The sequence below is a fragment of the Lepisma saccharinum genome, chromosome 2 (assembly GCF_977018435.1).
Source record: "Lepisma saccharinum chromosome 2, izLepSacc3.1, whole genome shotgun sequence".
Taxonomy (NCBI): domain Eukaryota; kingdom Metazoa; phylum Arthropoda; class Insecta; order Zygentoma; family Lepismatidae; genus Lepisma; species Lepisma saccharinum.
The window spans coordinates 164,602,960-164,619,145 of record NC_139230.1 but is presented as its reverse complement, the minus strand read 5'-3'; the positions used below and the strand labels follow the sequence as shown (position 1 = coordinate 164,619,145).

At 37.5% G+C, this 16,186-nt stretch overlaps 1 protein-coding gene across 1 annotated transcript in view; it reads left to right on the top strand.

The window, feature by feature from the left end:
* LOC145984557 (dynein axonemal intermediate chain 4-like) overlaps positions 1 to 16,186 on the top strand; it is a 95,033-nt gene that overhangs the window by 19,524 nt on the left and 59,323 nt on the right. The window contains exons 6-7 of the mRNA XM_083118206.1: positions 9,312 to 9,419; positions 12,819 to 12,885. Coding sequence (XP_082974332.1) covers positions 9,312 to 9,419; positions 12,819 to 12,885 — 175 coding nt within the window. The remainder of the gene's footprint in view (positions 1 to 9,311; positions 9,420 to 12,818; positions 12,886 to 16,186) is intronic.

Here is a 16,186-nt window from a genome sequence, read left to right as displayed (position 1 = left end):
ATGAGCTAAGTCACTAAATATTAGATTAATCAGCATCCGTTTGAAATGGTATATCTTTAAATAAAACTGTATACATGAAGCAGAAAACCTGCTGATGACACTGGCCTTTGTTTACATTTTTGCACCATAGACAGTGCTCGAAATGAAGGGGATGGTATCCCCCCAGCTAGTGATTTTTTTTTCAAAGCATCCCCCAGCTGTCTGCTTATCACCATGTTAAACCAGCTAACCCCAAGACTCGACCAAACATTCCCCCAACTAACCCCAAAATTCGATCAAACATTCCCCCCGCTAACATTTTCCACTTGAAGTGCTGACCATAGACAATCTCATGGTTCCTAAGTGCAGCTCAGATCAGCGGTGGCCCTAAGGGCAGAGCCGCCATGCCATGGCTCTAAGGACAGAGGCCATGGCTCTACCCTCAGAAAAAGCACAATCTTCGCCAAAATATAGTTAAATTTACGAACAAGGAGATTCGAATCTTGCAAGCATTCAAGCTTATGACCACCTCAATCCCTGCGCCGAATTCGCAGCTGTTCCTTACACTTGCTGTGAGCTATCCAAGCCGAACACAGTGTGGCACAATGTTGATGCATGCGCAGAGGCTTGAAAAGGTTTCAGTGGGAAATGAGTAGTAGGGGATAGCTATGCTATTTTTTTTTATTTTTGATCATGTTGGCACTACCCATCATACTAGCTGCTGGCCGCCACTGGTTCAGATAATGACGTAGAGTGTGATCAACAAAAATCAATCATGAGACAATGGCTAGCATTTGTGGAGTTTCTAAACAAGCCTGTAATATAAAAATGAGTCTTGCACATGGAAAGCAGGATGTCTGTAACTTTTTTTGCTTCTTATGGAGGAAATTAGATGAAAATAGTTTTTTTTTTATCTAGCAGAAGCTAATATCTGCAATAAGCACTTGTTGCTCTCACTTTAAAGAATTAGCTTATCTGATTATAATCAAAGTGAACTTAAAATAAATTTCACATGGTTGAAAGTAACAGTTGCTGTTTTTGTCCCTGGTACCATTATTCACTTGTTTACATTTCAAAGAAGAGTATACCAATCAAAATTCTCCATCTACTATCCGTGACAAACATATTGAGCCTTCAGTTTACGCGCATATAAAATTGTACTCCGTGGGAGAAAAAAAGTTAATATACCTCATTGGAAAACTTCAAGTATCTACTTTTTAATAAGTGTTATCTGAAAATTAATCTTAACTTTATTTTCTTACTATAATGAAAATTTCACTGAAAACTGTAGTTTTCCTTCTAATTTTCATGAACGGGGAACTTAACACCATGTAGTTCATAATCGACTGTACATATAATTTTGAGATTTTGTGTACTTGAAGTTTGATTATTTTTGCACCTCTGTAGAAAATGCATATTTTTACTAGATACTTCAGAAATTGGCATTTTAGGGAAACGTGCAAACTTGAAATTCATTATTGCAAATTCAATGAAATTGCAAAAAACTGTTGATATAACATATTTGATCAAATTCCAGAAGTTTGGCGTGTGTACCTCAAATATGGTTCCTGATATTAATTATTCTTCGCACTCCTAATATGGTAAATGGGTGCATTACGTATGGCCGGGTGCGGCCAACCTCAGACTCCTCAGGCTGCAGGCGACTTCCACAGCATTGCCGTTTCGCTGCACTTCGCTGCGAGAGTTGTGCAAGTGCGTTCCGTCGAGCTGATCCAAAGTATTGTCGCAGCATAAAATAATGAATGAAATATTTCTCATATTGCAAATGAAGTACTGGTGTACTGCAGTTTCTTTTGGGGGGGGGGTATTTTTTCTAGCTGTTAACTTCATATGAATGTCGTCTACTTCGATACCCGGTGGGTGTACATAGTGGTCCCACTTTAAACTGTAAGTCCAGTCCCTATTAGCCTACCTGTGCATAAAGTGGACTTAAAGAGAGAGAAAACAACTCCACTCAGCTTTATGTGAAAGTCATTTTATCAGTATTATTTTATGTCACATATTTAAACAGATATATTGAGGGCATTGATGTTCGATGAGGACGATTTGAATTAAGTCGTTGAGAGATCCAGTCTTCTCTGTATACAATAAGAATGCACCTGCTGTGTACAGCAATTTCATAAGAAAGGGAAACATTGCGAGGTCGTACTAGTGATAGCAACGCATAAAAATTATATTTAAAAAATTGCACAAATTTGAAGCCTTCATGCCAACTAACATTTTAAAATATATTTTGATCAAAAATGCATGTAAATTGTGTTTATCTCACAAAATTGACTTAAGCATTGTATCGAGTAGTGGTGGTGGTTTCAGCATTTAACATGTTGCTATACATTCCACCTGAAATATGGCTTTCATATTTTGGTCTGTTACACAGCTGCAACTCTTGTAATATGCAAGGAGTTGTGGGTTTATTATGACAGACAGAAGAACTAAAAGCTAATAAATTTTCAATAAATATAATGAGTGAAAGGTAAAAGTATGAAATGCTGTTCATAATGGATTCTGTTGAACTGGATAATTAAAATAAAAGTCATGTATCTTTCTTCTCACCACATCTCAAAAGAACTCGCCCAATAAAGTATTGGGTCGATACAATCTTTTGTTGTTCCCTTTTTCTTTACATACCTTTTCCACTGTGCCGACGTAACCCCCAAACACTCAGCCGTGCACTTGCACCTTGGTTTATGTCGTGAGGTCACCTTGGTTTATGTCGTGAGATACACCTGTTTGTTTCTCCTGGTCAAAATATCTCTTGGCACTGACTATCATTTCTTGTGCAACACTATGATATTACCATCTTGCCATTGTCATGGGAAAAAACAAAAAAAAAACATTCACAGAATCGCCATCACTCAATACCGTGCGTACGAACAAACACATGAACTTGTGAGAGACCGACTGCCTGGATAGAATGCACGTAAGAATTATTATGGCTATGTGGGAGTTCAGGCAATAATTCATGGTAGGATGTATTATTGCAGATATGTTGACCGACATCCTCATTATAGGGGACAGCAATGCATTAGACACAGCTTTTGTTGAATTAGGAAAACAAGATGAAAGAATCAGCTTTACCAGGGAAAATATAAAGGACGGGAGTATTAATTTTTTGAATTTAAGCGTTACCAAAACTGGAAAAGGGCTTACAACTGGTGTTTTTCATAAACCACTGGCAGGCGAACTGTACCTCAACAAAAAATCAGAACACCCTAATGGGGTTAAACTGAACATTTTCCTTAATTTCTTGATCCGAGCCGAAAGACTGTGTAATAATAGCAATACAAAAGAGAGAGAAATCACCTTGATTAAAAGGGTAGGTCAGAAGAATGGATATAATATCCGAGAATTGGATAGAATGGCTAGGAAAGCGAGAAAGATTAACTTGAATGAAAATAATAATCAAAAATAAAAAGATGATAATGAAGAATCCAATGAAGGACATTTCATCGGAATCCCCTATAAGAGGGTTTTCGAGAAGATCGCAAAAACAATGAGAAAATAGTGCGTAAAATGCAGGATGAAGGCCCCTAGAAATATTGAAAAGAATTTTACCGGGTACAAAACGGACGGGGGGGGGGGGGGCAAGGATAACCCGGAAGAACAAAAAGGGGTATACCAGATCGAATGTGAATGCGGGAATGAATATGTAGGGCAGATGGGGAGAAACATGTGAACTAGATGGGACGAACATAATAAGGATATTAAGGAAGGGGTACAGGGGTACCAAAAACAGGCCTATCCGAACATATCATAATGAGCGGATATAGGATTATAAAAAGGGAAGTAATTAGGAAAGAGGAGAATAAATTGAACAGGAACGTTTATGAGGCTGCATTTATATGCACGGGAAAAAGGAATAAGCTTAACAGAGATGATGGTAATCTGAAGGAAGAGTGGATCGCTTTTCTTAAAAAGTGGGATAAAGCGGTAAATACCGACACTAAAATGGGTTTTCATGTCACTCCCGAGGTTAGAAAGGCCGTCGAAGAAGAGAGGGAGTTTACCTTGGAATGGTGACGTATATGATCATAAGAGGGGAACGCAGGAGGGGAAATTTCACCTTCCACGCAGGATAGGAGCGCTCATAGTCCATGTGTTTCACCCAACACTGAGGGAAGTCACTAGGGGACTGTAATAGGTCTTCACCTTTTATTTGTTTTAGCTGTGGTTTGTGTTTTTAACATAGGGAATTTTTAACCAGCGAAGACTTCCATCGGAGTTTTTATCCTGTCACCGTAAGTTTTTGGCCTTTTATATCCTCAACCTGAATCCTCAACTAACAATTTAACAATGCGGTACCATGTTTGGCACCTAAAGTTTTTTACTTTATTATCTGATGAAGGAAGTAGTACAGACTTTCGAAACGTCGTTCTGAAACCTTGAGACATTCCTACTCACTCACGTAAGTTATTTATATATTATTATTTGAATTGATAGTGAATAAAATGCACCATTGTAATATGTTTGCTTTCCTTTGCGCAACACATTGTTTTGGCTCATTTCCCATGTCAAAGCTGCTTGGATTTGGAGTTTAAAGGGCAAGCGGCAATGCTTGGCAACAAAGCTCACTTGCTGTACGTGTGTTCTTAGCAACAATGTGAATTGTGCAAGAACCAGTTCCCAAGAAAAACAATTCTCTCTGTTGTTTTCAATTCGCACAGTGTGAAAGAATGAGATATGGAAATTTGATTTTTATTCCACGGCCATCATTTTGATATGCATTTCATAACCATTGGACTGACCATTTCCGAGATTGCAACATCATAATTAATCATTAATTGTGGCTGTTCAACAGCTGATAGTACAATTATATTTGACTGAGATATTTCCACATAAACAAGCTTCAATCACGAAAAATATCATATTTTTACGAAGGTTTTACACAAAGCTACACACAATTGAATTCGACTTAAGTAAAAAATACAACGAAAAAAGTACACCTTTACTAACATTTTTGTCTGAATAGAAAACAGACAGAGTTAAAATCACTTTATCTTGCTTTTGTCTAAAAGCAGACACTTGTAAGCCTCGCGTCAGGTTTAATTTGCAGCAGGTTTTATGTATTAATCCGCATGAGAACGGAGCTCAGAATCATCCGCTCCAGTCTTGCCTGAACCGCCAAGCTCTTCATATTGCAGACAATGCGGGGAATCGTCAGTATTGCCAACCCCTTAACAAATCAAAACCCATACATGCATGTCAAGCGGAATGCATTTTTGCTTCTTTTTGTCTCCTGAACCATACCATTTTTAAAGTACTTTCTGCGCATAGATTATGTAATAAATGTGTCCTTACATCGTGAAATATCTTTGAAACATGAGGACATGTGTGTATATGTTGAGCACGCACAAAAGAAAAAAGAAAAAAAGGTAGAAGTAAATGACATTCCCCTCTTGAATTTAATGACGAGTTATTGTTTCTCGTTTAGAAAGAAATAAATTTATGAAAATCTTGGTTGCTTCATTCGTAATACATACATTACTATAAGATACATGCCCTTCAAGATATACTACCAAAAAAGCATGATTTGTTATTGATGATATATACAATGTAGTGTACTGCTACTATTACTCTGGTTTCAATTTGTGAATCACTTCACTAAACCAGGAGCCAAATGTTGGTCTGTCCATTTCTTCTTAATAATCACCCTTCTTTGCACGGAACAGTAAACATGCCTCTTCAACAAAGCCTTCATTGCCGCCAGTGGGTGAAACAATAAGCCTCCCCCTTCCCAGTTGGTTGCTTCAGGCCTGGTGGTGATTTTGCACGCTCCCACGCTTGAATCAATGTATGACCCACGTTGATGCATGTCTCGTCCAAATAATTATTTTTATAACATGTTTCTTTTCACAGCGATATATTTTAATACTGCGGAGATTCTTTTGTTATCAAACAACAAACAATTGTTACCTACTCCTAAACTCGACCGCAAATCATTCAACACCCGAGACACAGTTCGTGCTCACGTTGACGGCAAATCACCTCACGCCCTGTTCTGTGTTGGTCTTGTTTCCGTAAGGATGAATACATATATAGAACAACTTGTTTGACTTTGAAGAGCTTTTTCCTTCGGATGATGCTCAAAATAACACTTGGGCAAAGCCAGGCATTGAACAGGAGACTTCAATTCAGCCATTCTCGCCACTGTATAGCACGATTAGCAATGAATCAGATAAAAATTGGGTTAAAGTAGTGGGATGGGCAACACTGGTATCACTGATTCCATGCGCTTTGCAATGTATTCAGTCTCACGTGACTCACCCTTGAGCTTCAGTACCCCTTAAGCGCAACCGATTGGCCAGTAGGCGAATCTGCAGATCCAAGTTCGTCTGCACAGTGATTGCAACTGATCAAGTCCATATCTGCTAATGGATGTATCATTTTGTCTGTATATTACACATTAAATAACTGTTTGCTTGCAAGTGTGCAGTTGTGTCGAAATGGAACCCGTCTCAGCGGCACTATATTCTGCATGCTCGTTTGGATCTACATATGCAAAAACCTGCTGCAAACTTAACCTGACGCGAGGCTTAGCTTTCCAATGAGGTATATTTGACTTTTTTTCTCCTACGGAGTACAATTTTACAAGCACTCAAACCGAGGGCTCAATATTTTTGTCACAGATAGAAGTGTTTGAGTGAGCTTGTTTACTGAACTCCTAAAATGAGAGATGACTGCCCCCTAGAAATAAATGAGCAGCAAGGTTAGTCAATAATTTTTTCTAGCCTAACAAGGATATTGCATTTTGAAACTTAACATTAGAATATATAGTAATAGGTTATCGTGATTAATTTTAACATGAGAGTGATCAAAGGTGATCATTTAGTTACCATAAATGTAATAAAAATTGCAGGAAACTTTGTGTGGTCTCAGTTCACAATTTTGTTCTGGTCTGACAATGATAGAGACCAACCTGCAATTAGTTTAGGCACACTCTAGATTTTTGTAAATAAATATGAATTTGATTACTATCCTAATTCACATTTAGTTCTAGTTTACAACCTACAGAGTGAACTAATAAAAGTACATTTTTGGCTCCAAATGAGAGAAAAGGATCAAGGGTGGATGCAATGTTGTTACTTTAGCCCCTGTCATAAATGACCCTTTGCCCAGTTAACATCTGCTATATATGGGGTGTAAAGGTTGATCCTTCCATACAGTAAACCCAATTGTCAACCTCACTTCCATGAAGTACACTCTGGACTGCATTTGGCAGACTAACAAGGCTCTGGCATCTAGACCTATGGCCAGTATAGTCCTTGTACTGCTGTGTATGTGTTGCCCTGTGTTTTGATTGATTGATTGATTTGGTGCTTTAAGTCCACTTTTTGCACAGTAAGGCTAATCGGGACTGGACCTACAGTTTAAAGTGGGATCCGAAACCACTATGTGCCTCCACCGGGTTCGAACCCGGGACACCTTGATTACAAGGCAATGACGCAACCACTGTGCCATCGAGAAGGCCCTTGTCCTGTGTTTTGTCCTTATGTGTGCTGAATGCTCCTTTACAGCCTCAGCTTTTAACTCAAGTAAGAATATTTTAGTTGTCTGACATTACAGTTGTGTTATTTAGTTTTATTTTAGTTATGGTAAGGGGCTGGACCCTGTATAATGAGATGGGTTCAACATAGCCTAAGTGTTGATGCACCCAAAATTTCAACTTCATTCATTCATTCAACATCTGCTATGCCATTGCAACTGACTGATGCCAGAATGTAGCAAGAAGAACAGAGTCATTCTAGAAATTCACCCACCCTCTATTGCTCTTTAATTTTGGCAATCTAGCAGAAAAAGAAAAAAAATTTCAGCACAATAAAAACATTCCTTCTTTGATTGGGTATAGAGTCAGTCAACAATCCCTGTTCATGCCCACCTATGAAAGTGGCAGATGATCATCAACAGCTCAAAATGTTCATTACTCAGAGAATAGTCAGTGTAAGGGCTCTTTTTGTTGTCTTTTTTTCTGACTTGCTGCATAATCAAGTGTCTCAGCCTGCCACTGCCAACTGAATGGTGCAATTTACTTACTGCAAGATGCAGTTGTATAATATTAATAATATGAGGGCAAGTCAATAATTATCTGCATTTCTGCTGTAATTTTCTTGAGGTTGGCGCTACTGTTTTCTGTGTACACATGTCATTAAAGTGTGCATTTATCATTGCTTTAGCACATATTTGACTTCACTCACTGACCGTGTCACTCTCCATTTGCACTAAAGAAGAACAGCAAGTAGTGATTCTTTTTTGTGGTCTGAAGGTTTACCAGGGGCCACATCCACTGAATACGTGCATCACAATATGGCGAGCTAATCTACAGATGGGTAGATTCCTGGTGGAATAGTTAGCGCAGCATGCTATGATGCCAGGGATCTTAGATTCAAATCCCGGTCTGGACATGGGTGTTATTTGTGTTCCTTCATCAATTTCATCATATCATCATTCATCCTCATCTTTGTAATTAGCCAAAAGTGGAAGAAGAGGAAAGTAAAATTTACCAATAAGTCAATAATATGCAGATGACTTCATCACTTCATCGATAGTCAATCATCGACTTGTCAGAATTGTGGACTTCTTAAATGTTGTCCTCAGCAGTGGACGTGAATGGGCATCCTGCTCTTCCTTCATCCTTAAAACTTGTTTGACTGTTTTGGAACTTCTGTAACCATTCAAATATACTTCACCATGGTATAGCACTTTTCCCATATTGTGATGCCTTTGGTGTATTTCAGCCTCTGGTACACCTTCAGACCACATATCTTCACTGCTTGCTGTTCGTCCTTGATGTAAAGAGAGAGTGGCATGGCCATGTTTATCTTGCAACAACAAGAATATGAATGAAGAAAGCCAAATACACACTAAAGAAATGACAAATGCACGCTCTTTTGGCATGCATGTGTAAGAAGCAGTATTACAGCAAAAGTGCATATAATTATTGACTGACTATAATAATATCAAGTTTTCAGATTTTATTGTTATTTTTTATTTATAGTACATCAGAAGGACAGACTAATTCCAGATCATATCTTTATTAATTTAAACTGATTTTTAGTATATTATATTTAATATGTTACATTTTATTATATATTATATATTTTATTGCATATGTGCCCACATTGGTAATCAAACCATGGACCCTGTCATTACCAGGCAACAACTTTAGGTACTGTACTGTCCTGAAGGCCAAAACAAAAATTGTTTCTATAACAATTTCAAACAATAAAGTGCAAATTATTATATGTCAGATATTTATTTGTAAAATTATTATATGCTATATTACCCACATTACCATTACCATATTTGTATTACAGTATATGGAAAGCAAAGGCAAATTAAGGAAAATGGTTGATCAAGAAATCCAAACTTTTGATAATATCATGAAGTCAAAATATACAATGGCAAGACCACCAGAGAAAAAGGTAATCTTTTAAATCTGATATATCTATTATATTATTATTATATTATATTTGTATTTATGCCATTAACATGAAAGTTTCATTAAACCAATCTACATTTTTACAGTCTACCTGCAGTAGAGAATTTTAAAATCATTAACATTGTTATACTACTTTGAGAATTTGAAATCGAATTGAATTTGAAAAAAAATCATAATGGTACTTTTAAATTCCAGTATGTCAAAGGTTCATTATCCTTTCTGAATCAAATTAAATATTTACTTGTTGTACTTGATTGATTGATTGACTTAGTTTATTTTACTTCGCGTTTTGTGCCTCTTGGCTAATTTGCGAAGATGGGGATGAGTGATGAAATGATGAAATTGATGAATGGACATTCACAAACAACCAAGCCTGAGCGGGATTCGAACCCGAGACCCTTTGCATCGCAGCGCGATGTGCTAACCACTCGGCTACTTGTTGTACTTATTTTCGGCATTTCATTTATAACATTTTTGTAATACTTTCAGGTTTTCAGTTATATAGAAAAGAACACAATAATATAAGGATAAGCCAGTAATTATCCACAATGCAAACATGAACTTTAAATAAATGTAGTCAACTTAACAATATCATAATTTTTCAGCACAGTTCCCTTGCTTTTCAACATATTTGTTCTGATGTTGCACAATCTTTCACATGCACTCAGGAAAATAAGTAAAAAGAGAAAAAGAAAACAGTTAAGGTCCCCGTGCAGTTTGCACCTTGCCATGAGGCATATAAAAGGGGATGTGGCGGTAGGAACTCATACATTCTATCGATCATGGCCATTTTAGATGCAATGTGATCAGCACCACACTTTGGCCACCTTTACCCACCAGCAGGGGCGCTGACTTGTCAAAATTATTGGGGGGCTCTGATCACTGAAATAAATTAATGAATGACTCACTCTCTCCCTTTTTTAAGTTTTGGCCTCAGTGTTCGGAATCTCATAAAAGCCCATGAATTCCTTAAAAATATCAAAATTTTTATTCACAGTTCAAATGCAGAATATTAATTGTCCACGGATGGATATGTCACAAGTTACATCAACCATAATAGCAAAATATTCCCAACTTTTAATATCTGCTACCATGGAGCGCAAAACAGATCTCCCTAATATATCAATGATCTCGTTCTGAATGTCATGTGAGAGCCATTTGTAGCCCGAACGTCCCATCCACTCTCCTAGTTCATGCACATCATCTTTTGAAACTCTTTTTAGTAATAATTTTAACAATACTCATAATTACAGTAATAAGTCATGTGTTTTGCTGTCTCTGGTCATAGCCCCCCCAAAAGTTGATGGTTTAGCGGTGTCAGACCCCCAAAGTTGATGGTCTAGATTCTAGCACATTTCAAATGTGTATTTAAAGTTAAGTTCATGTGGCACAGTTCAGAGTAAACTTTACAAGAGAAGCAAAATAATACATAAAATCCTCTTAAGCAAAATTATTTGGGGGGCTCTGCCTCCACTTTGTTAACATTGGGAGGGGGGCTCGAGCCCCCCAAGCCCCATGGAGTCGGCGCCTATGCTCACCAGGATTGTCCCCAGGTACCCATTTTTAATTGAATCTGGGTGAGCCCCAGAGCTGCTTTATGCAGGGACAAGGCTGGAAGAATTCTGACCTTAGATAACCCACCCCAGGAATAAAACCTGGGTCTCCTATGTGGCAGTCAGATGCCCTACCAAATAGACCACCATGGATCCTCAGGAAAGAAACCTTTTTGGTTATTCAGTAAGCCATGCATGCACCATTTTAATCAATTCTTCCAAGGTGAATTAACAGCCCCTTAAGACCTGTTTGAGTGGCTAAAACAGGCAATAGTCTGATGACAAGAGATGAGAACTATACTGAGGATGAACCAATACTTCACTGAAGGGTTTCAACAGTGGAGGTAGCATTATGTAGACAGCCATTGTCATGCAAAAAACATTTCATTTAGACAGTAGTCATCAGTATTTACAGAGAATTGTGGGGTTTAACTTATCACTAAGCAAATTTATTTTATTAAAAACATAAACTAAACGTAACGTTTCAACCTTCTAGCAAGGTCTTCTTCAGACTCTGTATCAAGTACAAAAGTAACAAGATACAAAAACAGGGCATTATATATACACAAACATTACTCCCTCCAGACTATTTAGAAAGTTGTTAGGAACTTTCTAGCAGGTGACTTTCACTTTCCAACTTTACTTTCACCTAAAAGGCTAAACATAATTACTTCCATATAGAATGTGGTTGGACTTTTAATCTCACGCTCTTTTCCCTTCATTTTTCTTCCTTCTCCTCTCCTCTTTCTCTCTTTTCCTTTCCACTCTTTCCAACATCTTCTTCCATTCTTTGTTTAACTTCAATCCCCCATTCCAGTTCATTGTGTCTTCTTCACCTTTCTTCTCTATTTCCTTAGCTTCCTTCCATTTTCTCACTAGCATTCTCTTCTCCCTTCCTATCTGCTTAGCCTCATCCCACTCTATGTCATGTCCTGTTTCTCTTGTGTGTTTAAATATTGCATTTCTTTCTCTCTTAAGTCGTACATCATCCCTATGTTGTTTCAACCTGTCAACCTTCCTCAACCTGAGGAAGAGGAAGGGATTATCTACGAAGTGAAATGTAAAGAATGTCAGAGTGTGTACATAGGAGAAACGAAAAAGAGGCTGAAAGACAGGTTGAAACAACATAGGGATGATGTACGACTTAAGAGAGAAAGAAATGCAATATTTAAACACACAAGAGAAACAGGACATGACATAGAGTGGGATGAGGCTAAGCAGATAGGAAGGAACCACTTGTGCCTCCACCAGGTATCGAACCCAGGACCCCAGATTTCCTGGCGCCAAAGTTGATATTCATACTGGCAAAAAGACAGTGGTTGCTTTTAAAGAAATAAACAAAAACACTAAGAAATGTACTTTCCCTCATGAAAACATAAGAAAAGCTTTAAAAATTGTTAAAGATACACTAAAATTCCATGAAACCCCCTAAAATTGCAATATTCTGCAAAATTGACAAAACATACAAATAAAAATAAAGAAAAACCCCATCAAAGATGCTTTGTTTGGCTCCTTTTGTTATGAAATGCATGAACATCTAACTGAGCAATGTATTGGGCTTTCCAAAAAAAATATGCAAATGCATCAATATACTAGTCTGACTCATAAATTATGTGCTCTATTGTTGAGAGTACATTATATGTAATATTTTGTATTAATATATAAGAATCCAGTATTCCTTTTTTCATGATATTGTCAATAATTGACAATATGCGTTAGTAATTTCTGCTTTGTTTCTTATGTGTTAATTTTATATTCTCTTTCTCATTTCTTATGTATTTCTATTCCCTTTAATTTTTTCCTGTTCATACCTTTCTTTTTTTTTTCAGGATGCGCAAACATCTGTTGCTCCTTGTGATATATATGATACCTACAACAAAGTTAAAGGTGATAAAGGTAAGCATTGGTAACAACTTTGAAAGGGTTCACATAAAGGGAATGGTGCCACTCCTTCAAAAATGTTTGACTGCATGGCAGAAAGGTGAAGATAAACATTTGTATCAATCAATCTTTTTGAAGTTTGAAGTGTTAAATGATTATAGAAATTGTCTTTCTCTTCCTCTTCCTCGAAAATGTGCCTAGAAATTAACTTCGTAGGAACGCCACTGCCACAAGCAGCAACACTATTTTTCTGACAGAGGTCATCATGGAGAGTTAAAAAAGTGATGTTGCCAACTTCGCAACCTAGGACAGTGGTTGCCATATTGGATTGAAAATGGCAGCAGGTCAGATACAGTAGCTTGCTGTTTCTCATGATAGAAACGTTACTATGCTCCACAGATGCAAAACTGGTGTCATTCGAAGGAGAAAACTCCAACGAAGTATACAATTACCATTAATCTTAAGTTTTATTGTTACTCGTTGAATATAAAAACGTCCAAAGATAAATATTTTTCTTGCTCTCAAAATTGTATTTTGTTTCATAAGATGGTAAATATCAATCAGATCAAAAATATGGTTATGATGAAAAGTAAAGTAGAGTTTTTCTTGATTATGTTGCAAGTTGTTTGAGGAAGTTATCTCTCTTAGTTCTGAAGTTATGAATCAAAACATATTTGTTGGCGCAGATATTAAACCTGGCATTTCAGACTCTCCAGTTCAGTTTACCAAGATATAACGAAGAAAACACATAACCTTCATGTACATTTGAATACATGTTTCATTCGTAACGATTTACAGTGTTTGAGATGATATTATTTTAAAATGATGTGCAAGGGGTGGTCAAAAAGTAAAGTTACCAATTCGATTGTTCATTATAAGAACAAGACACGTGATTGGAGATACATCCTATAAATGTTTTGTAAGATACTAAAGGTCCGTTTTACAATGATATAAGAGAATAGTCTACTAAATAGACAAAGAAATAAAATTGAAATCTATTTTTCTCTCTGAATGGAATAACTACCTCTGCAAACCATCATCGGCAATTCATTTTGACTCAAATAACACTTGCCAAGTTCTTACAATAATCAAGGTACCAAGCAAAGGCCGAAAATTAACAAATATCATGTTATAGCATATTCTTGGCCGTAATGCTGATGCTAGTTTACTATGACAAAATACCAAACTTTAACCCAAAGAGTTTCGGGGATATAAAGTCAATGGATTTGCTTTTCAAGCCTGATGGATCACTCCTGTTTGGTTACAAATCATCTCTTTCATATACTGTATTTACGCGTGTATAATGAGCACTTTTTTCCAAAATTTTTGCCCCCAAAACTGTGGTATGTTTGGTTTGGTTTGAGTTGGTGTTTTAAGTCCACTTTATGCACAGTAAGGCTAATCGGGACTGGACCTACAGTTTAAAGTGGAATCCGAACCACTTGTGCCTCCACCGAGTATCGAACCCGGGACCCCTTGATTACAAGGCGAGGACGCTACCACTGCGCCATCGGGGAGGCCCCACTGTGGTATGTATTATGCATGGAATAATTTGGACAGTCAAAATGAAATCCCACATTTTTTTTTACTATGTCACTGCGTATAACATGTATATATCTACAGATTGTCTTTCTTTAGCAATAATAATTTTAAAAAATAACTTTTAAAGGCGAAATGGCCGTTTCCCATGAGTTTTCACTTAGTATTGGAAAGTTTTGTGACATCGAGAAAAGCAGCACCGTTCTGGTGGCATTGAAGCATGCTGTATTTTTCGCAGGAGAAATAACTTCCACAAAAATTGTTTTTGTCTTAGAAACTGTCAAGAACAGAGATCGGGTGAAAAATACGTTTTTTGCAGTCATTTTATTCGCACTCATTCCCTTCACAAACACTCTACCGCTCACAAGTGGGTCTGATCTAAAAATAAACATCAGACCACACTTCAGTGATATCCAATAGAACTTGACCTCTGGCCTCCCCTCCCCCAAGCGCACCAATGTTACCCCGCAGCCGACGGCTGCTACCCAACATGCCAAGCTTGTTTTGCCATTGTGATTTCGTTTGCTCTTGGATACGTGAGAAGAGATCGAATATGCTTGGATGTTATTTTAACTCGACCTTGTAGCGGACAACTTCCGGTAACCGCTTTCATTCAAAACGTGTTCTATGTCCCCTGTAACACTTCATAAAGAAGCTAAACTGTTAGAGATACTCAAGGCCGAGTGACTTCTCCCTCTTTTCTTCTCAGCAAACGTTTGGGGGGGGGGGGGGGGGTCGGCAATGCCGATTGTTTTCTTGCTCGTGTGTGCATACAGGCTGATTACAGGCGAGGGTGGAAGTGGACTGCTCTTCCTTTCCTTTGACTTCTAAAATGAGCAACCAGTTATGGATGCATTCTTGAAAACGAACAAAAACCATAGGACAAGTAAAAAAAAAAAGTGCGTCCCCTTCCCAGCTCATTTTCCGCCACTGGTCTGCACGACAATGTAATAATTGCAGAATTCAGATCCTATTTTTTTTTTAATGCTATTGAAATATTGCCCGTATTATTGTCTGTTGCAAAATAAAACGTAAAGAAAGGGTCATTTCTTACTTCTTCACACAGCTGATAAAAGTTCCACCTTCGACAGTTGCGTTATATTTGAAATACGGAGGATTTTCCCTTCGACCACCTGTTACTCGAACTTTCAGCCAGTCGCCTTGTTTTTAGCTGCAACTGGCGAAGTTGTCGCTTGCCGATCACAGCAATGACTCATCCAGCGCGAAGGCAAAAGTCATTGTTTTGAATCTCTCAAAGCTGTTTTGATTTGACAATAATGAAATTCGATCTTCAGAAAGAAAAACAAGAGTTAAAACAACTTCACGTTCTGCACCTTCTGATAAACAAAACTGTAAATTTTATTTTGCATCTGACACAAGGATAAACTTCCTGAACACTCAGAGCAAGGAAATGCACACAATATAATCACCGCTTATCTTCAGAATCATTCATGGGGAGTGGGGGGGGGGGGGGTTCTCAATGTGTAAGCTGAGAACAATTTTTTTTAAAAAAAGTGCTCAATGTATAAGCTGACACCGATTATCGTCAATTAACGTGAGAGTAAATAACGATCTCCCATTTTGATATCTGAAAATATGCAGGTTTCATAAAGCTTGTTTTGAGTTCATTTTATGCTTTTGGGCTAATCGGGACTAAATATACAGTTTCACTTTAGTGAAATCCAATTCCGAACCAAAATGATTATCGAGTGTGACACTGTTCAATGTGTCTTAGAATACGCATTGGGTACAAACAGATTGCAAGTTGGGTATTTCC